Source organism: Oncorhynchus masou, chromosome 3 (genome assembly GCF_036934945.1).
Source record: "Oncorhynchus masou masou isolate Uvic2021 chromosome 3, UVic_Omas_1.1, whole genome shotgun sequence".
Lineage (NCBI taxonomy): Eukaryota > Metazoa > Chordata > Actinopteri > Salmoniformes > Salmonidae > Oncorhynchus > Oncorhynchus masou.
Genome location: NC_088214.1, coordinates 40,201,063 through 40,228,698, shown reverse-complemented (window position 1 = coordinate 40,228,698; position 27,636 = coordinate 40,201,063). Strand labels below are relative to the sequence as shown.

Sequence of the window (27,636 nt, the reverse complement as noted above, 5' to 3'; positions counted from 1 at the left end):
TGCATTATTCCTAGGTTACGTTATTACTAAGTTACGTTATTACTAAGTTATGTAAATACTACACTGCTACAGAGACATTGCTACAACTCTAGCCTGAGAGGAAAAGCCCAATCTCTAAAGCTTACTTTAGCCAACAACACCGAACCTCATCCTTGTCAACAAACTTTTAATAGTCCCTCCTGTGTGGTTTACTTCTCTGGCTTTGTTTTCCCTTTTTCTTTTATAATTTTCCAAATGTGTTCTCTAGACAGCTGTGTTTTGCTGTTGGCAGCCATTGAAGGTATTTGAAGTGAGTGAATTTGAAATCCCTGTAGCTCCATAAAAACACCATGCAACATTGGCTGTAAGCTCCCCGTCTGTTAAAACTCTGTGTGGCGCTCCAGGTTGGACTGTACGACACACTTTAAAGCATTACTCACACACACCAGCTGTGTTGTCATCCAGGATGTCTGTGGCTTGTTTTTTCTGTGTCATTTTAAAATATAGCTGTGATATATCAATTCAGAGGGACTGTGGACAATGGACAGGCATGCAGACAGTCAGAGACACACAAATGCACACACACGCACACACAAAGTCACAAACAAACACACGTCTAAATTGGAGACTTACGGTCGAGTAGAGAAGCAAGGCTCCAAACAAGATGGCTTCCAGGAGGATAAGACCAGATGCTCGGATCCTCTACAAAAAAAGAGCGAGAGAGAGACTCAACAGTAGAGAACAATAGAGAGCACTCAGCCATGCAATCTCCATAGACAAACATTGGCAGTAGAATGTCCCGTACTGAAGAGCTAAGTGACTTTCAACGTGGAACCGTCATAGGATGCCACCTTTCCAACAGGTCAGTTCGTCAAATTTCTGCCTTGCTAAAGCTGCCCCGGTCAACTATAAGTGCTGTTATTGTGAATTGGAAACGTCTAGGAACAACAACTGCTCAACCAGGAAGTGGTAGGCCACACAAGCTCAGAGAACGGGACCACTGAGTGCTGAAGCACGTAGACATTCTAGACGATTCTGTACTTGCAACAGAGTTGCCACAAACAGAGACAATGCCCCCATGCACAAAGCGAGGTCCATACAGAAGTGGTTTGTCGAGATCTGTGTGGAAGAACTTTACTGGCCTGCGCAGAGCCTTGAGCTCAACCCCATCTAACACCTTTGGGATGAATTGGAACGGATGAGTGTGAGCCATGCCTAATCGCCCAACATCAGTGCCCAACCTATCTAATTCTTGTGTGGCTCAATGGAAGCAAGTCCCCGTAGCAATGTTCCAACATCTAGAGGAAAGCTTTCCCAGAAGAGTGGAGGCTGTTAAAGCAGCAGGGGGGGGGACTAGCTCCATACTAATGCCCATTATTTTTCGAATGAGATGTTTGATGAGCAGGTGTCCACATACATTTGGCCATGTAGTGTAACATCCATTTTTATTTATTTTATTTTAACATTATTTTACCAGGTAAGTTGACTGAGAACACGTTCTCATTTACAGCAACGACCTGGGGAATAGTTACAGGGGAGAGGAGGGGGATGAATGAGCCAAATGTAAGTCATACAGTTACTAGGATGATCTACACTATCTGAATCTACTCGGCTGAAAATAAATAAAGAATTTGACTCAATGGCACAACAAAATGGATATAAATGATCAAGATAGTCCCTTTGTTGAACTGCTCTGCTACCAATCATGTTAGTGAAAATGAGCGAGGGCCACGGGACAACTCTGGGCTTAATTTAATTACTCATTATATCCTAGAAGGCAATGTATTTTACGTATATATCTAAATTCACACACCTCAAGGAACATCTCATCTGAACTGCATTTCTGAAAGATTCTTATATGGATCAACCCAAGCTTCGAATCGTGGCATATAGCTCGATATACAAAACAAACGGCCAGGCATGTGTGGACTCTCTACGAGACAACCATATTGGAATATCATATACAGGTTTGTTTAACCCTGTCCTATAGTGTATCAATAACCATCACTGCTGTGGAATACGTACTGCAAAAGGTGCCCTTAGGATGAGACATGAAATAGAGCTTTGACTCTGTGGTCACTAAAAATCCCATGACACTTAATGCTTGATTATGGCTGTTAACCCCAGAGTTCTGGCTATACTCACCCTGGGCCCTCGCCAGTTTCAAATTGGCCCAATCACTCATCACCTCTCCACAGTGGAAATGGATTCCGTGTGATGAACATTCTGGCACAAAATGGCTACCATGCATCAACAGGGTGGATGTTACTACAAATTGGTGTTGGATGGAATAATGAGTTACTCCAGATCAAGGTAAAGTGCTTTGAGACCAGATGAAAAGCACTATGTCAATGGAATCCATTACCACAACAGAAGACTGTCAAATGTTCCCAAGAACTCTAAGGCTGTCACAATGACTACCACCCTGTAGCACTCACATCTGTAATCATGAAGGGCTTTGAAAGGCTGGTCATGGCACACAACTCCATCATCCCAGACACCCTAGACACAATCCAATTTGACCGCCCCAACAGATCTACAGATGATGCGATCTCAACTGTACTCCACATTGCCCTCTCCTACCTGGAAGAGAGGAATACCTATGTAAGAATGCTGTTCATCAACTACAGCTCAGCGTTCAACACCATAGTGCCCCCCATGCTCGTCACCAAGCTTAGGACCCTGGGACTGAACACCTCCCTCTGTAACTGGATCCTGGACTTAATGACGGGCTGACACCAGGTGGCGAGAGTAGGTAACAAAACTAGTTTGAAGATGGCGCCGGAAGGGATGGCTGCCGTTTTATGGGCTCTACACCAACTGTGCTATTTTTTGAACGTTTTTTTTCGCATTGTTTGTAACTTATGTTGTACATAATGATGCCGCTAACAGTCTCTTACTCACCTTAAACTGGACGACAAAGAATTTTTCTTTAATGAGTCGGACGAGAGGGATTTACCCCAGACACCCGAACAGGCCCTCATCCCTGTCATTCGCAGGAGAAAGTGACAGAGGTATCGCGGAAGGAGATCAGGGTGCCTTGTGAGCACCCGGTGAGACGAGTGGCTATTCTGCCTTTGCAATCAGTACTATTGACCAACATACAATCACTGGATAATAAAGTGGACAAAGCACATATATCCGACCAACAGGACATTAAAAACTGTAATATCTTATGTTTCACCGAGTTGAATAACATACCGCTGGTGGGTTATACACTGTATCGGCAGGATAGAACAGCAGCCTCTGGTAAGACAAGGTGTGGCAGTCTATGTATATTTGTTAAACAACAGCAGGTGCACGATATCTAAGGAAGTCTCGAGGTTTGGCTCACCTGAAATAGAGTATCTCATGATAAGCTGTAGACCACACTATCTACCTAGAGAGTTTTCATCTATATTCTTCGTAGCTATCTATCACCACAAACCAATGCTGGCACTAAGACCGCACTCAATGAGCTGTATACTGCCATAAGCAAATAGGAAAACGCTCAATCAGAGGCGGCGCTCCTAGTGGCCGGGGACTTTAATGCAGGGAAACTTGAATCCGTTTAACCCAATTTCTACCAGCATGTTAAATGTGCAGCAAGAGGGAAAAAAATCTAGACCACCGTTACTCCACACACAGAGACGCACACAAAGCTCTCCCTCACCCACCATTTGGTAAATTTGACCATAATTATATCCTCCTGATTCCTGCTGACAAGCAAAAATTAAAGCAGGAAGCACCACTGACTCGATTATTTAAAAAATGGTCAGACAAAACAGATGCTAAGCTACAGGACTGTTTTTCTAGCACAGACTGGAATGTTCCGGGATTCTTCCGATGGCATTGAGGAGTACACCACATCAGTCACTGGCATCATCAATAAGTGCATCGATGACGTCGTCCCCAACCAGAAGCCATGGATTACAGGTAACATCCGCACTGAGCTAAGGGTAGAGTTGCCACTTTCATGGAGCAGGACTCTGACCTGGAAGCTTATAAGAAATCCCGCTATGCCCTCCGAAGAACCATCAAACAGGCAAAGCGTCAATACAGGACTAAGATCGAATCATACTACACCGGCTCCAATGCTCATCTAATGTGGCAGGGCTTGCAAACAATTACAGACTACAAAGGGAAGTAAAGCCGAGAGCTTCCCAGTGACATGAGCTAAATGACTACTATACTCGCGTCGAGGCAAGTGCCACTGAAACATGAATGAGAGCATCACCTGTTCTGGAAGACTGTGTGATCACACTCTCCGCAGCCAGTGTGAGTAAGACCTTTAATTAAGCAGCAAACATTCACAAGGCCGCAGGGCCAGATGGATTACCAGGATGTGTACTCCGAGCATGCGCTGACCAACTGGCAAGTGTCTTCACTGACATTTTCAACTTCTCCCTGTCTGAGTCTGTAAACCAACATGTTTCAAGCAGACCACCATAGTCCCTGTGCCCAAGAACACTAAGGTAACCTGACTAAATGACTACCGACCCGTAGCACTTACGTCTGTAGCCATGAAGTGCTTTGAAAGGCTGGTCATGGCTCACATCAACACCATTATCCCAGACACCCTAGACCCACTCCAATGTGCACACCGCCCCAACAAATCCACAGATGACGCAATCTCTATTGCACTCCACACTGCCCTTTCACACCTGGACAAAAGGAACACGTATGTGAGAATGCTATTCATTGACTACAGCTCAGCGTTCAACACCATAGGCCCTGGGACTAAACACTTCCCTCTGCAACTGGATCCTGGACTTCCTGACGGGCAGCCCCCAGGTGGTAAGGGTAAGTAACAACACATATGCCACGCTGATCCTCAACATGGGGGCCCCTCAGAGGTGCATGCTCAGTGCCGTCCTGTACTCCCTGTTCACTCATTATTGCACGGTCAGGCATGACTCCAACACCATCCTTAAGTTTGCAATTGACAACAGTGGTAGGCTTGATCACCAACAACGATGAGACAGCGTATAGGGAGGAGGTCAGAGACCTGGCCGTGTGGTGCCAGGACAACAACCTCTCCCTCAATATGATCAATACAAACGAGATGATTGTGGACTACAGTAAAAGGAGGACCAAGCACGCCCCCATTCTCATCGACGGGTCTGTAGTGGAGCAGGTTGAGAGCTTCAAGTTCCTTGGTGTCCACATCACCAACAAACTAACATGGTCCAAGCACACCAAGACAGTAGTGAAGACGGCACGACAAAACCTATTCCTCCTCAGGAAACTGAAAAAATATGGCATGGGTCCTCAGATCCTCAAAAGGTTCTACAGCTGCACCCTCGAGAGCATCCTGACGGGTTGCATCACTGCCTGGTATGGCCACTGCTCGGCCTTCGACCACAAGGGATTACAGAGGGTAGTGGGTACACCCCAGTACATCACTGGGTCCAAGCTTCCTGCCATCCAGGACCTCTATACCAGGCGGTGTCAGAGGAAGGCCCTAAAAATTGTCAAAGACTTCAGCCACCCTAGCCATAGCATGTTCTCTCTGCCACCGCACGGCAAGCTGTACCGGATCGCCAAGTCTAGGTCCAAGAGGCTTCTAAACAGCTTCTACCCCCAATCCATAAGACTCCTGAACATCTAATTAAATGGCTACCCAGACTATTTGCATTGCCCCCCCTCTCTTTATGCTGCTGCTACTCTCTGTTATTATCTATGCATAGCTCACTTAATAACTCTACCTACATGTACATATTACCTAAATTACCTTGACTAACTGGTGCCGCCGCACATTGGCTCTGTACCGGTACACTCTGTATATAGCCTCGCTATTGTTATTTTATTGCTGCTCTTCAATTATTTGTTACATTTATTTAGGTATTTTTCCTAAAACTGCATCATTTGTTCAGGGCTTGTAAGTAAGCATTTCACTGCAAGGTGAACAACACTTGTTGTATTCGGAGTATGTGACAAATAAAATTTGATTTGATATGACATCCGCCACACTGACCCTCAACACAGGGGCCCCCCAGGGGTGTGTGCTTAGCCCCCTCCTGTACTCCCTGTTTACCAACGACTGTGTGGCCACGCACGACTCCAACTCCATCATCAAGTTTGCTGACGACACGGCTGTGGTAGTCATTTGGTAGTCAAACAAACGGTAAATTAGGAGTTCTGGCACAACACTTGAGTTGCTACCTAATTCCCTACATAGTGCACTACTTTTGACCACAGCCATATGGGCCTTGGTCAAAAGTAGTACACTATATATGGAAAAGGGTGCCATTTGGGTAACAACCTCCAAGCAGCTGTGTTCATCAATGCAGGTCCTGGAGGGTAGGAATCAGTAGATATTTTGGTCTCTCTTTCTTACCATTCAAAAATGGCAATCCAGTAACAGTTTACTGAAATCCAACAGGATTTCGTGTGATGAACATTCTGGCACAAAATGGCTACCATGCATCCTCCGGGTGGATGCAACTACAAATTGTATGTATCCTTTAACTTAAAATGTCTTCAAATCATCTCATAATGATCTTAACTAATTCAATAAAAGCCATTTCCACTACGTTGTAGCATAGAAATACATTATTAGGGCTCATACATGCTTATAGCAAATAATAAAACATTTAAATAAAGTTATACGAGAAATCACAAGTGTATGAAATAGAAACAACAAACTATACCAGTAATACCTTTGGTGAAAAACACAATACATAATACCAGTTTTCTGGATGGAGTTCCCCTGCTTGACCCCTAACCCATGCTTCCTCCCAATAGCCCTTACCTTGTTCCTGTGGAAGTGGTAGACCAGCACCATGGCCACTAAGTCCAGCAGCATGCAAAGGCCCTGGAAGGAGGCTACAGAAAGCCGGAGGGCCCCGTCTTCCTGAGCCAGGCAGGGTGTGTCGCCCCGGCAGTAGGGGCAGCCCTCACGGCACGGCAGGCACTTACTGGACACCTCTGAGGGGTCCTCGCTGTGAGCGTGACCATTGCTCTCTTTCCCTGGAAAGGGCAGATAGACAGAACATTGAGGAGATACATTAGAGGATGATGTGTTGTGGAAGCATTGTGGAGGCAATTGTGTATTTGAGTTATGCAAAAAAAGTGTGTTCTCAATGTCGTTCTTTCTGTGTATAATTTGTACTGACCCCAGCAAGAGTAGCTGTTTGGAATCAAAATAAACAATGAGTACACTGCCAATGAGTACAAAAGTACTACAGATGGAAAACAGCTGGCAATAACAAGCCTACAATCTGATCTACAGTGAAACATTCAAGTCAAAACATTTAGAACAACAGTGTGTGTGTGTGTGTGTGTGTGTGTGTGTGTGTGTGTGTGTGTGTGTGTGTGTGTGTGTGTGTGTGTGTGTGTGTGTGTGTGTGTGTGTGTGTGTGTGTGTGTGTGTGTGTGTGTGTGTGTGTGTGTGTGTGTGTGTGTGTAGTGCTGAAGAGATAGCCTTAGCAAAAGGAAGTCAACTTTAGTGGAAAACTAATCAAAGAGTGGGTTTTGTAATCATGCTCTCTCTTCAAGACCATTTATAACCTTCTGTTGGTGTTTCAATGGGTAAGAGCATCACTGAGTCATAACTGCTGTGGCCATCTATAGGTTATCTGGTTATGGTTATATCACTAAAGAGAACAGGGGCAGTGGGTTGTGTATCTTCTCACAATTTGTTGTTCTGATTCATTTGTGAAGAAAGATCAGGGATGTGTTGAGTGGGGGACACTGAAGAAAAACCTGTTGGGTAACACTTTACTTAAAGCCTACCCTGCAGATACAATAGGTTATAACTTGTTATAAGCATGTATGTAAATTCTTATAATAAAGCTTAAAATACTGTATGCATGTCAAGTCTTACAATGCATTATAATGGCATAATAATGCATTATAGCCTACATGCAAGGCATTAAGTTAAGTGTTACAAAAAACTGTGTTCTTATTGGAAGTTCATGTAATACCGCACCGTTTCATCCTACTGACCACAACCCAGGCCACCAAACCATAACAAGCTAAAAACGGTCTGTTCCCTGTCGTAGACAACACCCAATCATGTGGAGTGGACAACCCACAAAACACCCAGTCACAGTAAAACAGTGCTTCGATTTAGTGAAGTAAAGTGCTGCAGCGTATTTGCAAACAAACAAACAAACAGACAAACAGACACACAGACACACAGACACACAGACACACAGACACAGACACAGACACACACACACACAGACACAGACACAGACACACACACACACACACACACACACACACACACACACACACACACACACACACACACACACACACACACACACACACACACACACACACACACAATACATCCCCCAAGGCATACTGTCTGTTAAGAACAGAGTAACCAAGCGCAGGCTGAGATGACAATGTAGTCCCCAACTAAAGATATGCACACTTTGGATCGACAATAAAAAAGTAAACGAGACAAAGAACTGATAGAGAATTCAGCTCAAATAATCCCTCACTAATAAGAGCCTAATTGCTAACAGAGACAACAATAGAGCCTCATCAGTCATACTGTTATCATCTTTAAAGCTTGCTATAAACAGGTTTGGAAAAACCTGCAATCTGACTGGGTGAAATGGGGTTCCAAGCCATTGACAATGCCCTGTTTTCCAAACTGTTTGAAGTAGATTAATGACTCACTGAATGAGTGCCAGTTTTCAAAATATCAATACGCCAAACTCCGAGCCCTGTCCAAAACAAAAAACACGGGGGACAATTTATGTTGCCTCATATCCATAACCAGTAGTAATCACAAATCAGGTTATATTAAAATTAAGACTAATCTAACATGTCCGCACCCAACAACATTGTTGCCGAGGTGGACTTGCTAGCTAGCTACAGGATTTGAGTAATCTCAACTGTTTTCTAATAAAACAGCTCAGTTAGCCTATGTGAAGTGCTAGTTCGAGATGACAATAGCAAGCTTTCTAGCTAGACGCAGCTACACTCGTGAGCTGATGGCTGATGACTAGTTCATTTTCAGAAGAATTTGTTCATCATAGATACTTTATCCACTAACCACCAAATCTATGAGGAAAACTGACTGAAATGTAGCTGAACAACAAGCGGTAAAACAGGACACGTAGGAGTACTTGAACGTAGGAGCAGTTGATAGCACGTCATGACTGCATCACATTTTGTATATGAGGACCTAGTATGCATTTCCCTCATCATAAGATCCTGCATAAACAAATTAATGCTAGCTAGCCTAGTTTCCTCATTGGTGTTGCATTTAGAATGTATCTAATTTTGGTTTGTTAGGATGTTGTTGGTTTAGTTTTTTGGAACCTCATAGCAATAGGCTGCTGCCTGGCAGTTGATCCAGCATGCTTGCTAGCTAAGTGAGCCAACTAATCATGATTGTATGATCAGCCCAAAGAAGCACTACACCAATTGCAGACAATTTGCCCTGCTACTGTGGCTAGCTAGCCATGTGGCCAGTTGAAGTCAGACGTTTACATACACCTTAGCAAAATACATGTAAACTCAGTTCTTCACAATTCCTGACATTTAAATAGAGTAATAATTCCATCGTAGGTCAGTTAGGATCACCACTTTATTTTAAGAATGTGAATTGTCAGAATAATAGTAGAGTGAATGATTTGTTTCAGCTTTTATTTCTTTCATCACATCCCCAGTGGGTCAGAAGTTTACGTACACTCAATTAGTATTTGGTAGCATTGCCTTTAAATTGTTTAACTTGGATCAAACATTTTGGGTAACCTTCCACAGGCTTCCCACAATAAGTTGGGTGATTTTGTCCCATTCCTCCTGACAGAGCTGGTGTAACTGATTCAGGTTTGTAGGTCTCCTTACCCAGACATGCTTTTTCAGGTCTGCCCACAAACTTTCCATAGGATTGATGTCAGGGCTTTGTGAAGGCCACTCCAATAATTTGGCTTTGTTGTCCTTAAGCCATTTTACCACAACTTTGGAAGTATGCTTGGGGTCATTGTCCATTTGGAAGACCCATTTGCGACCAATCTTTAACTTCCTGACTGATGTCTTGAGATATTGCTTCAATATATCCACGTAATTTTCCTCCTCATGACTCCATCTATTTTGTGAAGAGCACCAGTCCCTCCTGCAGCAAAGCACCACCACAACATGATGCTGCACCCCCGTGCTTCACGGTTGGGATGGTGTTATTCGGCTTGCAAGCCTTCCCCTTTCTCCTCCAAACTTAACAATGTTATAACCCAGAGGACATTTCTCCAAAAAGTACGATCTTTGTCCCCATGTGCAGTTGCAAACTGTAGTCTGACTTTTTTATGGTGGTTCTGGATCAGTGGCTTCTTCCTTGCTGAGCGGCCTTTCAGGTTATGTTGATATAGGACTCATTTTACTGTGGATTTAGATACTTTTGTAACGGTTTCCTCCAGCATCTTCACAAGGTCCTTTGCTGTTGTTCTGGGATTTACATTAACTTTTCAAACCAAAGTACGTTCCTCTCTAGGAGACAGAACTCATCTCCTTCCTGAGACGTATGACGACTGCGTTGTTGGAAAAATGACTTGTGTCATGCACAGATGACACAGATGACACAGATGTCCTAACCAACTTGCCAAAACTATAGTTTGTTAACAATGAATTTGTGGAGTGGTTGAAAAACAAGCTTTAATGACTCCAACATAAGTGTATGTAAACTTCCGACTTCAACTGTATAGCAGTCATTGCATTACTAGCTAGGCAGATAGACTTTGTTCTCATTCCAGCTGTCGAGTCTCTTTATGACTCTACTGTAACGTTAGTTTGCTAGCTAACGTTACCTAGCAAGTGAAGTGACAAGAACATGGGGCGGCAGGGTAGCCTAGTGGTTAGAGCGTTGGGCTAGTAACCGGAAGGTTGCAAGTGCAAATCCCCGAGCTGACAAGGTACAAATCTGTCGTTCTTCCCCTGATAAGGCAGTTAACCCACTGTTCCTCGGCCATCATTGAAAATAAGAATTTGTTCTTAACTGACTTGCCTAGTTAAATAAATAAAAACAATTTTTTTGCCAGCTTCCATAACAACCAACAGAGAGAAAGAGGCAGCACATTTTCCCTGCTATTGCTATATAGCTGGCTAGTCAAGTGGGTATGTTGCAGTTATGGCATTACTACTAAGGCTGACTGAGGCCAATAATAGTATTGTTCTGTAATCATCTGCATAATGGGGTGACTTGCTCTATGTGGCGTAGTGACATGGCAACAGTTAGAGCAGTGGTGGGGGATATGTTAGGTTAACCACACTCTCGCAACAACAAAATGCTATCTTTTTTAGAGAAACATTTTACTTTTCAGAGGAAATTCTCTCAAATAAATGGTTGGGATACGTTTTACAAGTTCATTAACACACTCCAGACAGTGCTTTGAGCGGAAATTCCTTGGCAACGCACAGTCTCTCGTGTGTTAATGCTTGCTTAACACTGCTGACCAGACGGCATCCCCAGCCGCGTCCTCAGAGCATGCGCAGACCAGCTGGCTGGTATGTTTATGGACATATTCAATCAATCCTTATCCCAGTCTGCTGTTCCCACATGCTTCAAGAGGGCCACCATTGTCCCTGTTCCCAAGAAAGCTAAGGTAACTGAGCAAAACGACTGCCGCCCCGTAGCACTCACTTCCGTCATCATGAAGTGCTTTGAGAGACTAGTCAAGGACCATATCACCTCCACCCTGCCTGACACCCTAGACCCACACCAATTTGCTTACCGCCCAAATAGGTCCACAGACAATGCAATCGCAACCACACTGCACACTGCCATAACCCATCTGGACAAGAGGAATACATTTACATTACATTTACATTTAAGTCATTTAGCAGACGCTCTTATCCAGAGCGACTTACAAATTGAGTACCTATGTGAGAATGCTGTTCATCGACTACAGCTCAGCAGTTAACACCATAGTACCCTCCAAACTCGTCATCAAGCTCGAGACCCTGGGTCTCGACCCCGCCCTGTGCAACTGGGTACTGGACTTCCTGACAGGCCGCCCCCAGGTGGTGAGGGTAGGTAACAACATCTCCACCCCGCTGATCCTCAACACTGGGGCCCCACATGGGTGCGTTCTGAGCCCTCTCCTGTACTCCCTGTTCACCCACGACTACGTGGCCATGCACGCCTCCAACTCAATCATCAAGTTTGCGGACGACACTACAGTGGTAGGCTTGATTACCAACAACGACGAGACAGCCTACAGGGAGGAGGTAAGGGCCCTCAGAGTGTGGTGTCAGGAAAATAACCTCACACTCAATGTCAACAAAACAAAGGAGATGATTGTGGACTTCAGGAAACAGCAGAGGGAGCACCCCCCTATCAACATCGACGGAACAGTAGTGGAGAGGGTAGTACTGAATTGGTCCACCCACACAGCGCCTCTTCAACCTCAGGAGGCTGAAGAAATTTGGCTTGTCACCAAAAGCACTCACAAACTTCTACAGATGCACAATCGAGAGCATCCTGTTGGCTGTATCACCGCCTGGTACGGCAACTGCTCCGCCCACAGCCATAAGGCTCTCCAGAGGGTAGTGAGGTCTCCACATCACCGGGGGCAAACTACTTGTCCTCCAGGACACCTACACCACCCGATGTCACAGGAAGGCCATAAAGCTCATCAAGTAAAACGTCTAAGACAATTGTGTAGTCTAGAGCGATTTTCTAGGTTAGCTAGCCAGCTATTGTCGTTCTTTTAACCTCTTACATCTATGGGGGCGCTATTTCATTTTTGGATGAAAAACGTTCCCGTTTTAAACAAGATATTTTGTCACAAAAAGATGCTCGACTATGCATATAATTGATAGCTTTCGAAAGAAAACACTCTGACGTGTCCAAAACTACCAAGATATTCTCTGTGCGTGCCCTAGAACGTGAGCTTCAGGCAAAACCAAGATGAGATGGCATCCAGGAAATGAGCAGGATTTTTGAGGCTCTGTTTTCCATTGTCTCCTTATATGGCTGTGAATGCGAGAGGAATGAGCCTGCCCTTTCTGTCGTTTCCCCAAGGTGTCTGCAGCATTGTGACGTATTTGTAGGCAGATCATTGGAAGATTGACCATAAGAGACCACATTTACCAGGTGTCCGCCCGGTGTCCTGCGCCGAAATTGGTGCGCAAAAGTCACCTGCCAGTATTTTTCCATGGGATACAGAGAGGAAAGCAAGCTTCCACGAACTGCATATCAATGAAGAGATATGTGAAAAAACACCTTGAGGATTGATTCCAAACAACGTTTGCCATGTTTCGGTCGATATTATGTAGTTAATCCGGAAAAAGTTTTACGTTGTAGGTGACTGAATTTTCGGTTCGTTTCGGTAGCCAGACGCAATGTAGAAAACGGAACGATTTCTCCTACACACAGACGCTTTCAGGAAAAACTGCGCATTTGGTATGTAACTGAGAGTCTCCTCATTGAAAACATCAGAAGCTCTTCAAAGGTAAATGATTTTATTTATTTGGTTATCTGGTTTTTGTGAAAATGTTGCGTGCTAAATGCTACTCAAAATGCTATGCTAGCTTTGCATACTCTTACACAAATTAGTCAATTTCTATGGTTCAAAAGCATATTTTGAAAATCTGAGATGACAGTGTTGTTAAGAAAAGGCTAAGCTTGAGAGCAGACGCATTATTTTCATTTTATTTGCGATTTTCAGAAATCGTTAACGTTGCGTTATGCTAATGAGCCTGAGGCTTTAGTCACAAACCCGGATCCGGGATGGGGAGTTTCAAGAAGTTAACGTAACGTAACGCAATCAACACTGCTAGCTAGCCAGCTAGCCCCCGAATAGCAGCACTGTAGAAACTATTACAGTACAACGGTTTGATTTGTTTGATCGTAGCTAGCTAGCTACATAGCCGTCTTTGTATCTAAGACAATTGTGTAGTCTAGAGCGATTTTCTAGGTTAGCTAGCCAGCTATTGTCGTTCTTTTAACGTAACGTAATCAACACTGCTAGCTAGCCAGCTAGCCCCCAACTAGCAGCACTGTAGAAACTATTACAGTACAACGGTTTGATTTGTTTGATCGTAGCTAGCTAGCTACATAGCCGTCTTTGTCTCTAAGACAATTGTGTAGTCTAGAGCGATTTTCTAGGTTAGCTAGCCAGCTATTGTCATTCTTTTAACGTAACGTAACGCAATCATCACTGCTAGCTAGCCAGCTAGCCCCCGAATAGCAGCACTGTAGAAACTATTACAGTACAACGGTTTGATTTGTTTGATCATAGCTAGCTAGCTACATAGCCGTCTTTGTATCTAAGACAATTGTGTAGTCTAGAGCGATTTTCTAGGTTAGCTAGCCAGCTATTGTCGTTCTTTTAACGTAACGTAACGCAATCAACACTGCTAGCTAGCTAGCTAGCCCCAAATAGCAGCACTGTAGAAACTATTACACTCGACGGAACGACTTGATTAGTGTAGTGTCAACATCGCAGCCACTGCCAGCTAGCCTACTCCAGCAGTACTGTATCATTTCAATCATTTTAGTCAATAAGATTCTTGCTACGTAAGCTTAACTTTCTGAACATTCGAGACGTGTAGTCCACTTGTCATTCCAATCTCCTTTGCATTAGCGTAGCCTCTTCTGTAGCCTGTCAACTATGTGTCTATCTATCCCTGTTCTCTCCTCTCTGCACAGACCATACAAACGCTCCACACCGCGTGGCCGCGGCCACCTAATCTGGTGGTCCCAGCGCGCACGACCCACGTGGAGTTCCAGGTCTCCGGTAGCCTCTGGAACTGCCGATCTGCGGCCAACAAGGCAGAGTTCATCTCAGCCTATGCCTCCCTCCAGTCCCTCGACTTCTTGGCACTGACGGAAACATGGATCACCACAGATAACACTGCTACTCCTACTGCTCTCTCTTCGTCCGCCCACGTGTTCTCGCACACCCCGAGAGCTTCTGGTCAGCGGGGTGGTGGCACCGGGATCCTCATCTCTCCCAAGTGGTCATTCTCTCTTTCTCCCCTTACCCATCTGTCTATCGCCTCCTTTGAATTCCATGCTGTCACAGTTACCAGCCCTTTCAAGCTTAACATCCTTATCATTTATCGCCCTCCAGGTTCCCTCGGAGAGTTCATCAATGAGCTTGATGCCTTGATAAGCTCCTTTCCTGAGGACGGCTCACCTCTCACAGTCCTGGGCGACTTTAACCTCCCCACGTCTACCTTTGACTCATTCCTCTCTGCCTCCTTCTTTCCACTCCTCTCCTCTTTTGACCTCACCCTCTCACCTTCCCCCTACTCACAAGGCAGGCAATACGCTCGACCTCATCTTTACTAGATGCTGTTCTTCCACTAACCTCATTGCAACTCCCCTCCAAGTCTCCGACCACTACCTTGTATCCTTTTCCCTCTCGCTCTCATCCAACACTTCCCACACTGCCCCTACTCGGATGGTATCGCGCCGTCCCAACCTTCGCTCTCTCTCCCCCGCTACTCTCTCCTCTTCCATCCTATCATCTCTTCCCTCTGCTCATACCTTCTCCAACCTATCTCCTGATTCTGCCTCCTCAACCCTCCTCTCTTCCCTTTCTGCATCCTTTGACTCTCTATATCCCCTATCCTCCAGGCCGGCTCGGTCCTCCCCTCCCGCTCCGTGGCTCGACGACTCATTGCGAGCTCACAGAACAGAGCTCCAGGCAGCCGAGCGGAAATGGAGGAAAACTCGCCTCCCTGCGGACCTGGCATCCTTTCACTCCCTCCTCTCTACATTTTCCTCCTCTGTCTCTGCTGCTAAAGCCACTTTCTACCACTCTAAATTCCAAGCATCTGCCTCTAACCCTAGGAAGCTCTTTGCCACCTTCTCCTCCCTCCTGAATCCTCCTCCCCCTCCCCCCCCTCCCTCTCTGCAGATGACTTCGTCAACCATTTTGAAAAGAAGGTCGACGACATCCGATCCTCGTTTGCTAAGTCAAACGACACCGCTGGTTCTGCTCACACTGCCCTACCCTGTGCTCTGACCTCTTTCTCCCCTCTCTCTCCAGATGAAATCTCGCTTCTTGTGACAGCCGGCCGCCCAACAACCTGCCCGCTTGACCCTATCCCCTCCTCTCTTCTCCAGACCATTTCCGGAGACCTTCTCCCTTACCTCACCTCGCTCATCAACTCATCCCTGACCGCTGGCTACGTCCCTTCCGTCTTCAAGAGAGCGAGAGTTGCACCCCTTCTGAAAAAACCTACACTCGATCCCTCCGATGTCAACAACTACAGACCAGTATCCCTTCTTTCTTTTCTCTCCAAAACTCTTGAACGTGCCGTCCTTGGCCAGCTCTCCCGCTATCTCTCTCAGAATGACCTTCTTGATCCAAATCAGTCAGGTTTCAAGACTAGTCATTCAACTGAGACTGCTCTTCTCTGTATCACGGAGGCGCTCCGCACTGCTAAAGCTAACTCTCTCTCCTCTGCTCTCATCCTTCTAGACCTATCGGCTGCCTTCGATACTGTGAACCATCAGATCCTCCTCTCCACCCTCTCCGAGTTGGGCAACTCCGGCGCGGCCCACGCTTGGATTGCGTCCTACCTGACAGGTCGCTCCTACCAGGTGGCGTGGCGAGAATCTGTCTCCTCACCACGCGCTCTCACCACTGGTGTCCCCCAGGGCTCTGTTCTAGGCCCTCTCCTATTCTCGCTATACACCAAGTCACTTGGCTCTGTCATAACCTCACATGGTCTCTCCTATCATTGCTATGCAGACGACACACAATTAATCTTCTCCTTTCCCCCTTCTGATGACCAGGTGGCGAATCGCATCTCTGCATGTCTGGCAGACATATCAGTGTGGATGACGGATCACCACCTCAAGCTGAACCTCGGCAAGACGGAGCTGCTCTTCCTCCCGGGGAAGGACTGCCCGTTCCATGATCTCGCCATCACGGTTGACAACTCCATTGTGTCCTCCTCCCAGAGCGCTAAGAACCTTGGCGTGATCCTGGACAACACCCTGTCATTCTCAACCAACATCATGGCGGTGGCCCGTTCCTGTAGGTTCATGCTCTACAACATCCGCAGAGTACGACCCTGCCTCACACAGGAAGCGGCGCAGGTCCTAATCCAGGCACTTGTCATCTCCCGTCTGGATTACTGCAACTCGCTGTTGGCTGGGCTCCCTGCCTGTGCCATTAAACCCCTACAACTCATCCAGAACGCCGCAGCCCGTCTGGTGTTCAACCTTCCCAAGTTCTCTCACGTCACCCCGCTCCTCCGCTCTCTCCACTGGCTTCCAGTTGAAGCTCGCATCCGCTACAAGACCATGGTGCTTGCCTACGGAGCTGTGAGGGGAACGGCACCGCAGTACCTCCAGGCTCTGATCAGGCCCTACACCCAAACAAGGGCACTGTGTTCATCCACCTCTGGCCTGCTCGCCTCCCTACCACTGAGGAAGTACAGTTCCCGCTCAGCCCAGTCAAAACTGTTCGCTGCTCTGGCCCCCCAATGGTGGAACAAACTCCCTCACGACGCCAGGACAGCAGAGTCAATCACCACCTTCCGGAGACACCTGAAACCCCACCTCTTCAAGGAATACCTAGGATAGGATAAGTAATCCTTCTCACCCCCCCTTAAATGATTTAGATGCACTATTGTAAGTGGCTGTTCCACTGGATGTCAGAAGGTGAATTCACCAATTTGTAAGTCGCTCTGGATAAGAGCGTCTGCTAAATGACTTAAATGTAATGTAAATGAAAACAACCACCTGAGCCACTGCCTGTTCACCCCGCTATCATCCAGAAGGCGAGGTCAATACAGGTGCATAAAAGCAGGGGCCGAGAGACTGAAAAACAGCTTCTATCTCAAGGCCATCAGACTGTTAAACAGCCACCACTAACATTGAGTGGCTGCTGCAAACACACTGACTCAACTCAGCCACTTTAATGGAAATTGATGGAAATTGATGTAAAAATATATCACTAGCCACTTTAAACAACGATACTTAATATAATGTTTACATATCCTACATTACTCATCTCACATGTATATGTATATACTGTACTCTATATCATCTACTGCATCTTTATGTAATACATGTATCACTAGCCACTTTAAACTATGCCACTTTGTTTACATACCCTACATTACTCATCTCATATGTACACTGGGGCAAAAAAGTATTTAGTCAGCCACCAATTGTGCAAGTTCTCCCACTTAAAAAGATGAGAGAGGCCTGTAATTTTCATCATAGGTACACTTCAACTATGACAGACAAATGAGAAAAAAAATCCAGAAAATCACATTGTAGGATTTTTAATGAATTTATTTGCAAATTATGGTGGAAAATAAGTATTTGGTCACCTACAAACAAGCAAGATTTCTGGCTCTCACAGACCTGTAACTTCTTTAAGAGGCTCCTCTGTCCTCCACTCGTTACCTGTATTAATGGCACCTGTTTGAATTTGTTATCAGTATAAAAGACACCTGTCCACAACCTCAAACAGTCACACTCCAAACTCCACTATGGCCAAGACCAAAGAGCTGTCAAAGGACACCAGAAACAAAATTGTAGACCTGCACCAGGCTGGGAAGACTGAATCTGCAATAGGTAAGCAGCTTGGTTTGAAGAAATCAACTGTGGGAGCAATTATTAGGAAATGGAAGACAAACAAGACCACTGATAATCTCCCTCGATCTGGGGCTCCACGCAAGATCTCACACCGTGGGGTCACAATGATCACAAGAACGGTGAGCAAAAATCCCAGAACCACACGGTGGGACCTAGTGAATGACCTGCAGAGAGCTGGGACCAAAGTAACAAAGCCTACCATCAGTAACACACTACGCCGCCAGGGACTCAAATCCTGCAGTGCCATACGTGTCCCCCTGCTTAAGCCAGTACATGTCTAGGCCCGTCTGAAGTGTGCTAGAGAGCATTTGGATGACCCAGAAGAAGATTGGGAGAATGTCATATGGTGATATGAAACCAAAATATAACTTTTTGGTAAAAACTCAACTCGTTGTGTTTGGAGGACAAAGAATGCTGAGTTGCATCCAAAGAACACCATGCCTACTGTGAAGCATGCGGGTGGAGACATCATGCTTTGGGGCTGTTTTTCTGCAAAGGGACCAGGACGACTGATCCCTGTAAAGGAAAGAATGAATGGGGCCATGTATCGTGAGATTTTGAGTGAAAACCTCCTTCCATCAGCAAGGGCATTGAAGATGAAACATGGCTGGGTCTTTCAGCATGACAATGATCCCAAACACACCGCCCAGGAAACGAAGGAGTGGCTTCGTAAGAAGCATTTCAAGGTCCTGGAGTGGACTAGCCAGTCTCCAGATCTCAACCCATAGAAAATCTTTGGAGGGAGTTGAAAGTCCGTGTTGCCCAGCAACAGCCCCAAAACATCACTGCTCTAGAGGAGATCTGCATGGAGGAAAGGCCAAAATACCAGCAACAGTGTGTGAAAACCTTGTGAAGACTTACAGTGTCACAGCTTTCGTTGTGGGAAGGAGGAGCGGACCAAAATGCAGCGTAGTTGTGATTCATTTTATTTAATAAGGAAACTATACATGATTAAACTAACAAAATAACAAACATACAAAAACCGAAAACAGCCCTATCTGGTGCAAAACACAGAGACAGGAGCAATCACCCACAAACACACAGTGAAACCCAGGCTACCTAAATATGGTTCAAAATCAGAGACAATGACTAACACCTGCATCTGATTGAGAACCATATCAGGCCAGACATAGAAATAGACAAACAAGACATCCAACATAGAATGCCCACTCAGATCACACCCTGACCAACCAAAACATAGAAACATACAAAATAAACTATGGTCAGGGTGTGACAGTACCCCCCCCCCCAAGGTGCGGACTCCGGCCGCAAAACCTGAACCTATCGGGGAGGGTCTGGGTGGGCATCTGTCCGCGGTGGCGGCTCCGGTGCTGGACGTGGCCCACACTTCACCGTAGTCCTCCCCCACCTTGTCCGCTTCCGTGACCTCCTAGCCACGGCAACCCTACTAAATAACACGAGGCAGAGGGGCAGCTCGGGATGGAGGGGCAGCTCGGGACAGAGGGGCAGCTCGGGACAGAGCGGCAGCTCGGGACAGATGAGCAGCTCGGGACAGAGGGGCAGCTCGGGACAGAGGGGCTCCTCAGACTCCGGCAGCAGCTCCGTACAGGCGGGAGACTCTGGCAGCAGCGCCGTACAGTCGGGAGACTCCGGCAGCAGCGCCGGACAGGCGGGAGACTCTGACAGCACAGGAGAGGAAGGCTCTGGCAGATCCTGGCTGACTGGCGGATCTGGAAGAGTCTGGTTGACTGGCAGATCTGGAAGAGTCTGGCAGACTGACGGTTCCGGCAGATCCTGGCTGACTGGCAGATCTGGAAGAGTCTGGTTGACTGGCAGATCTGGAAGAGTCTGGCAGACTGACGGTTCCGGCAGATCCTGGCTGACTGGCGGATCTGGAAGAGTCTGGTTGACTGGCAGATCTGGAAGAGTCTAGCTGACTGGCAGATCTGGAAGAGTCTGGTTGACTGGCAGATCTGGAAGAGACTGGTTGACTGGCAGATCTGGAAGAGTCTGGCTGACTGGCAGATCTGGAAGAGTCTGGCTGACTGGCAGATCTGGAAGAGTCTGGTTGACTGGCAGATCTGGAAGAGTCTGGCAGATTGGCGGATCTGGAGGAGTCTGGCTGAGTGGCAGATCTGGAAGAGTCTGGCTGACTGGCGGATCCTGGCAGACTGACGGCTCTGGCTGCTCCATGCTGACTGGCAGCTCTGGCTGCTTCATGCTGACTGGCGGCTACATGCTGACTGGTGGCTCTGGCTGCTCCATGCTGACTGGCGGCTCTGGCTGCTCCTTGCTGATTGGCAGCTCTGGCGGCTTCTTGCAGACTGGCAGCTCCTTGTAGACTGGCAGCTCCTTGCAGACTGGCAGCTCCTTGCAGACTGGCAGCTCCTTGCAGACTGGCAGCTCTGGCTGCTCCATGCAGACTGACAGCTCTGGCTGCTCCATGCAGACTGGCAGCTCTGGCTGCTTCATGCAGACTGGCATCTCTGGCTGCTCCAAGCAGGCTGGCAGCTCTGGCTGTGCTAAACAGGCAGGAGACTCCGGCAACGCTGTAGAGGCGGAAGGCTCTGGCAGCGCTAAACAGGCGGGAGACTCCAGCAGCGCAGGAGAGGAGGAAGGCTCTGGCTGCGCTGAACATGCGGGAGACTCTGTCAGCGCAGGAGAGGAGGAAGGCTCTGGCTGCGTTGAACAGGCAGGAGACTCCGGCAGTGCAGGAGAGGAGAAAGGCTCGGGCAGCGCTGAACAGGCGGGAGACTCCGGCAGCGCAGGAGAGGAGAAAGGCTCCGGCAGCGCTGGAGAGGCGAGGTGCACTGTAGGCCTGATGCGTGGTGCTGGCACTGGTGGTACTGGGCCGAGGACAGGAAGCCTGGTGCGGGGAGCTGCCATCGGAGGGCTGGTGTGTGGAGGTGGCACAGGATGGGCTAGACCGTGAAGGCGTACTGGAGATCTTGAGAGCAGTGCTGGCACAGGACATGCAAGGCTAGGGAGGTGCACAGGAGGCCTGGTGCATGAGGCTGGCACCAACTTCACCAGCCAACTAACACGCACCTCAGGATGAGTATGGAGCGCTGACCCAGGTGCCATCAAATCCCCGACACGCTCCGTTGGGCGAATTCCATACTTAAAGCACCAACATAGCAACTCCCTCATTACTCTCTCCTCCAATTTCCCCATTAACTCCTTCACAGTCTCTGTTTCGCTCACCTCCAACACCGGCTCTGGTTCTGGTCTCCTCCTTGGCTCCTCACGATAAACAGGGAGAGTTGGCTCAGGTCTGACTCCAGACTCTGCCACACTCTCCCTGAGCCTCCCCCCAAGAAATTTTTGGGGCTGACTCTCGGGCTTCCATCCACGTCGTCTTGCTGCCTCCTCATACCGGCGCCTCTCCGCTTTCCGCCTCCAGTTCTTCCTTGGGGCGCCGATATTCTCCAGGCTGAGCCCAGGGTCCTTCTCTGTCTAATTCGTCCTCCCATGTCCATTCCTTTTTTAGTTGCTCCTGCTGTTGCTTTTGCCTGTTACCACGCCGCTTGGTCCTGTTGTGGTGGGTGATTCTGTCACGGCTTTCGTTGTGGGAAGGAGGAGCGGACCAAAATGCAGCGTAGTTGTGATTCATTTTATTTAATAAGGAAACTATACACGATTAAACTAACAAAATAACAAATGTACGAAAACCGAAAACAGCCCTATCTGGTGCAAAACACAGAGACAGGAACAATCACCCACAAACACACAGTGAAACCCAGGCTACCTAAATATGGTTCTCAATCAGAGACAATGACGAACACCTGCCTCTGATTGAGAACCATATCAGGCCAGACATAGAAATAGACAAACAAGACATCCAACATAGAATGCCCACTCAGATCACACCCTGACCAACCAAAACATAGAAACATACAAAATAAACTATGGTCAGGGTGTGACATACAGAAAACGTTTGACCTCTGTCATTGCCAACAACGTGTATATAACAAAGTATTGAGATAAACTTTTGTTATTGACCAAATACTTATTTTCCACCATAGTTTGCAAATATATTCATTAAAAATCCTACAACGTGATTTTCTGGATTTTTTTCCTCATTTTGTCTGTCATAGTTGAAGTGTGCCTATGATGAAAATTACAGGCCTCTCTCATCTTTTTAAGTGGGAGAACTTGCACAATTGGTGGCTGACTAAATACTTTTTTGCCCCACTGTATATACTGTACTCGATACCATCTACTGCATCTTGCCTATGATGTTCTGTACCATCACTCATTCACATATCTTTATGTACATATTCTTTATCCCTATACACTTGTGTGTATAAGGTTGTAGTTTTGGAATTGTTAGGTTCGATTACTCATTGGTTATTACTGCATTGTCGGATCTAGAAGCACAAGCATTTCGCTACACTCGCATTAACATCTGCTAACCATGCGTATGTGACAAATATAATTTGATTTGATTTTGTGTGTCGATACATAATCGTGGACTTCAGGAAAAGGCAGGCCAAACAGGCATTAACATCGACGGGGCTGTAGTGGAGTGGGTCGTGAGTATCAAGTTCTTTGGTGTTCACATCACCAACAAACTATCAAGCTCCAAACACACCAAGACAGTCGTGAAGAGGGCATGGCAACACCTTTTCCCCCTCAGGAGACTGAAAAGATTTGTCATGGGTCCCCAGATCCTCAAATTATCCAGCTGCACCATCAAGAGCATCCGGAACTGTTGTATCACCGCCTGGTATGGCACCTGCTCGGCATAGTAAGGCGCTACAAAGGGTAGTGAGTACGGCCCAGTACATCCCTGGGGCCAAGCTTCCTACCACCCAGGACCTATATAATAAGCGGTGTCAGAGGAAAGCCCAAAAAATGTTCAGACACTCCAGTAACACAAGTTATACATAGACTGTTTCTCTGCTACCGCACGGCAAGCGGTACCGGAGCGCCAAGTCTAGGACCCAAAGGCTTATACCCAATAGCCATAAGAGCGCTGAACAATGAATCAAATGGACACCGGACTATTTACATTGACCACCCCATTTGTTTTGTACACTGCTGCTACTCGCTGTTTATTATCTATGCATAGCCACTTCACCCCTACCTACATGTACATATTACCTCGATTAACCTGTTTCCCCGCACATTGACTCAGTACCGTTAGCCTCTGTACATAGCTTTGTTATTGTTATTTTAATGTGTTATTTAAAAAGATTTAAACTTTAGTTTATTTGGTAAATATTTTCTTAACTCTTCTAGAACTCCATTGTTGGTTAAGGGCTTGTAGGTAAGCATTTCACGTAAGGTCTATGTGCATGTGACAAATACATGATTTGATTTGATTTGATTTGATAGATGTTCTGGAAACTTCTGTCTGAAAACTACCCCTGCTGAAATTCTTGGGATATTTTTTTTTGACAGTTTGCTATTTTCCCATATCTAGAGGTTAAAGGTTAAAAAAACTATTAAGTGCCCCTTTAAGCTTCACAACTTCCAGGTGAGGTGAAATTTACCAAAAGATTGATATGGCCAAATTGGTGGTAGGCTACTTTGAATAGGTACACAACCCAAATCATTGTTCAGGCTCACTTACAACAACAGTGTCATCAGCACATACAGTTGTAGTCGGAAGTTTACATACACCTTAGCCAAATACATTTACACTCAGTTTTTCACAATTCCTGAAATTTAATCCTAATAAAATTCCCTGTCTTTGGTTAGTTAGGATCACCACTTTATTTTAAGAATGTGAAATGTCAGAATAATAGAAGAGAGAATTATTTATTTCAGCTTTTATTTCTTTCATCACATTCCCAGTCAGAAGTGAATACACTCTACATACAATATACTCAAATAGTATTTGGTAGCATTGCCTTGTTTAACTTGGGTCAAACGTTTCGGGTAGCCTTCCTCAGGAGGAAGGTAGAACACTTTTGGTTCCAGGTAGAAACCCAGAGGGACAGCCAAAGAGCCCTTTGGGAATCTTAGATTTCTGTCTGAGAGTTGCTGATCATATTTATGCATAGACACCCTCTTATATGAACTCTCTTATATGAGTAAAATTAAGAAAAATCATTGACTAATCAAAGAAATATTAAAGGAAATCTTTTCACTTTTTGTCAGCATCTAAATTCATGGGGTTTGCCATGCCTTGGAAGATGAGACCATCTCCCCACCAGTTTTTACTTAATGCTTTATTTCATTATTGTCTTGATAGTTTCTGGGAAACAACAATACATGAAATCGGTTTGTGAAGAATAACAGTGGCAGGTCAATTCAGTGGAAGTGGAAATGAGTATTTCTCCTACAATCCAAACTAAGCCGGAGAGATGCATTTGAAATATTTTTTTAATGACGTGTTTGTGGGCTTTTGAAGATGACTTTTACCCCTCGATGCTACTTTCAAGTCTCCCATTGCATTCCAATAAGGCTGTCACATCCTCAGGGGTGCTGTCTAGGAAATTTTATGAAAAGGACTGTATACATACTAATACTTTACTCCATATGCCCTGGTGCTAACCTAAGTCTGTGCTTGCAAAGTTATCCAAGGTATTTGTACAGAGGAATCAAAAATAAAATAATTCTACCATCGTTCCATCCATCACCATTCCATCCATTCTTTCATCCCTCCAACCAACCCAGCAGACTAGTATCCTACAAACTGCAAATTAACAATGACAGAGTTGGTGGCGTGAGGTGGTGTCATTTCCGGTCACAACTTGCAGACTTGTTTACGTGCTGCTGTGCGTTTTGTTGCTAACCTTACTTTGCTACCTGACAACATTACAGTTTTTACTTTTTAATTACCGTTTATATTTTTAGTTTTTCCTTCACTCAACTTTTTTTTCCTTCAACTTTTTCACCCCGGACGCTTTATCTGGACATGGTTCGTCAAGACCTCCAACAGCCGAAGCTAAGTAGTAACATTAACATGATGCCTTCTAATTGCAGTCACTGTACTCATAATATACAGGAGAACGATCGCCTTACGGCGAGGATAGCTGTGCTGCATGCCCAGTTTCAGACGCAAGCGTTAGGCAAGGGTAATTTCAGTGTAGGAAAGGATGAAACAGCGTCTGTGCCACCAGTAAGTTCAGATAGTAGTATAAATCCCCTCGTACGGTCCCTGCAGCCGGATAACTTTCTCATGGCTTCTGGAGGGAAATGCTGTATGAATGCTCAACCGGTGTCACTCATTTAGCCGACAGAAACCTTCAACCGGTTCTCCCCATTAAGCAGTGAGTCAGAGTCTGAGGCCTTCTCTGGTCTCTACTCCTCCCGTTACGGTGTCTGAGACGCCGAAGGCTCCCACCATTAGCTCTGACAAATTGAAAACCCTAGTCATTGGCGACTCCATTACCCGTAGTATTAGACTGAAAACAAATCATCCAGCGATCATACACTGTTTACCAGGGGCAGGGCTACCGACGTTAAGGCTAATCTGAAGATGGTGCTGGCGAAAGCTAAAACTGGCGAGTGTAGAGAGTATTGGGATATTGTTATCCACGTCGGCACCAACGGTGTTAGGATGAAACAGTCAGAGGTCACCAAGCGCATCATAGCTTCAGCGTGTAAATCAGCTAGAAAGATGTGTTGGCATCGAATAATTGTCTCTGGCCCCCTCCCTGTTAGGGAGAGTAATGAGCTCTACAGCAGAGTCTCACAACTCATTCACTGGTTGAAAACTGTTTTCTGCCCGTCCCAAAAGTTAGAATTTATAGATAATTGGCCCTCTTTCTGGGACTCACCCACAAACAGGACCAAGCCTGGCCTGTTGAGGAGTGATGGACTCCATCCTAGCTGGAGGGGGGGCTCTCATCTTACTAACGAACATAGACAGGGCTCTAGCTCCCTTAGCTCCACAATGAAATAGGGTGCAGGCCAGGCAGCAGGCTGTTAGCCAGTCTGCCAGCTTAGTGGAGTCTGCCACTAGCACAGTCAGTGTAGTAAGCTCAGCTATCCCCATTGAGACGTGTCTGTACCTCGACCTAGGTTGGGCAAAACTAAACATAGTGGTGTTCACCTTAGCAATCTCACTAGAATAAAGACCTCCTCTATTCCTGCCATTATTGAAAGGGATTGTGATACCTCACATCTCAAAATAGGGCTACTTAATGTTAGATCCCTCACTTCCAAGTCAGTTATAGTCAATTAACTAATCACTGATCATAATCTTGATGTGATTGGCCTGACTGAAACATGTCTTAAGCCTGATGAATGTACTATGTTAAATGAGGCCTCACTTCCTGGTTACACTAGTGACCATATCCCCCGCACATCCCGCAAAAGTGGAGGAGTTGCTAACATTTACAATAGCAAATTTCAATTTACAAAACAATAAAACCATGTTTTTGTCTTTTGAGCTTCTAGTCATGAAATCTATGCAGCCTACTCAATCACTTTTTATAGCTACTCTTTACAGGCCTACTGGGCCATATACAGTGGGGCAAAAAAGTATTTAGTCAGCCACCAATTGTGCAAGTTCTCCCACTTAAAAAGATGAGAGAGGCCTGTAATTTTCATCATAGGTACACTTCAACTATGACAGACAAATGAGAAAAAAATGATAGAAAAACATTCAGAAAATCACATTTTTAATGAATTTATTTGCAAATTATGGTGGGAAATAAGTATTTGATCAATAACAAAAGTTTATCTCAATACTTTGTTATATACCCTTTGTTGGCAATGACAGAGGTAAAATGTTTTCTGTAAGTTTTCACAAGGTTTTCACACAATGTTGCTGGTATTTTGGCCCATTCCTCCATGCAGATCTCCTCTAGAGCAGTGATGTTTTGGGGCTGTTGCTGGGCAACACGGACTTTCAACTCACTCCAAAGATTTTCTATGGGTTGAGATCTGGAGACTGGCTATGCCACTCCAGGACCTTGAAATGCTTCTTACGAAGCCACTCCTTCGTTGCCCGGGCGTGTGTTTGGGATCATTGTCATGCTGAAAGACCCAGCCATGTTTCATCTTCAATGCCCTTGCTGATGGAAGGAGGTTTTCACTCAAAATCTCACGATACATGGCCCCATTCATTCTTTCCTTTACACGGATCAGTCGTCCTGGTCCCTTTGCAGAAAAACAGCCCCAAAGCATGATGTTTCCACCCCCATGCTTCACAGTAGGTATGGTGCAACTCAGCATTCTTTGTCCTCCAAACACAACGAGTTGAGTTTTTACCAAAAAGTTATATT

General features: G+C 45.9%; 1 protein-coding gene across 1 annotated transcript in view; it reads right to left on the bottom strand.

The window, feature by feature from the left end:
* The window catches only part of LOC135516526 (metabotropic glycine receptor-like), a 118,361-nt gene that overhangs the window by 32,708 nt on the left and 58,017 nt on the right, over nt 1-27,636 (bottom strand). Inside the window, exons 4-5 of the mRNA XM_064940879.1 lie at nt 6,713-6,930; nt 613-681 (exon numbers count right to left, since the gene is read on the bottom strand). Of these exons, the coding sequence (XP_064796951.1) occupies nt 613-681; nt 6,713-6,930 (287 nt within the window). The remainder of the gene's footprint in view (nt 1-612; nt 682-6,712; nt 6,931-27,636) is intronic.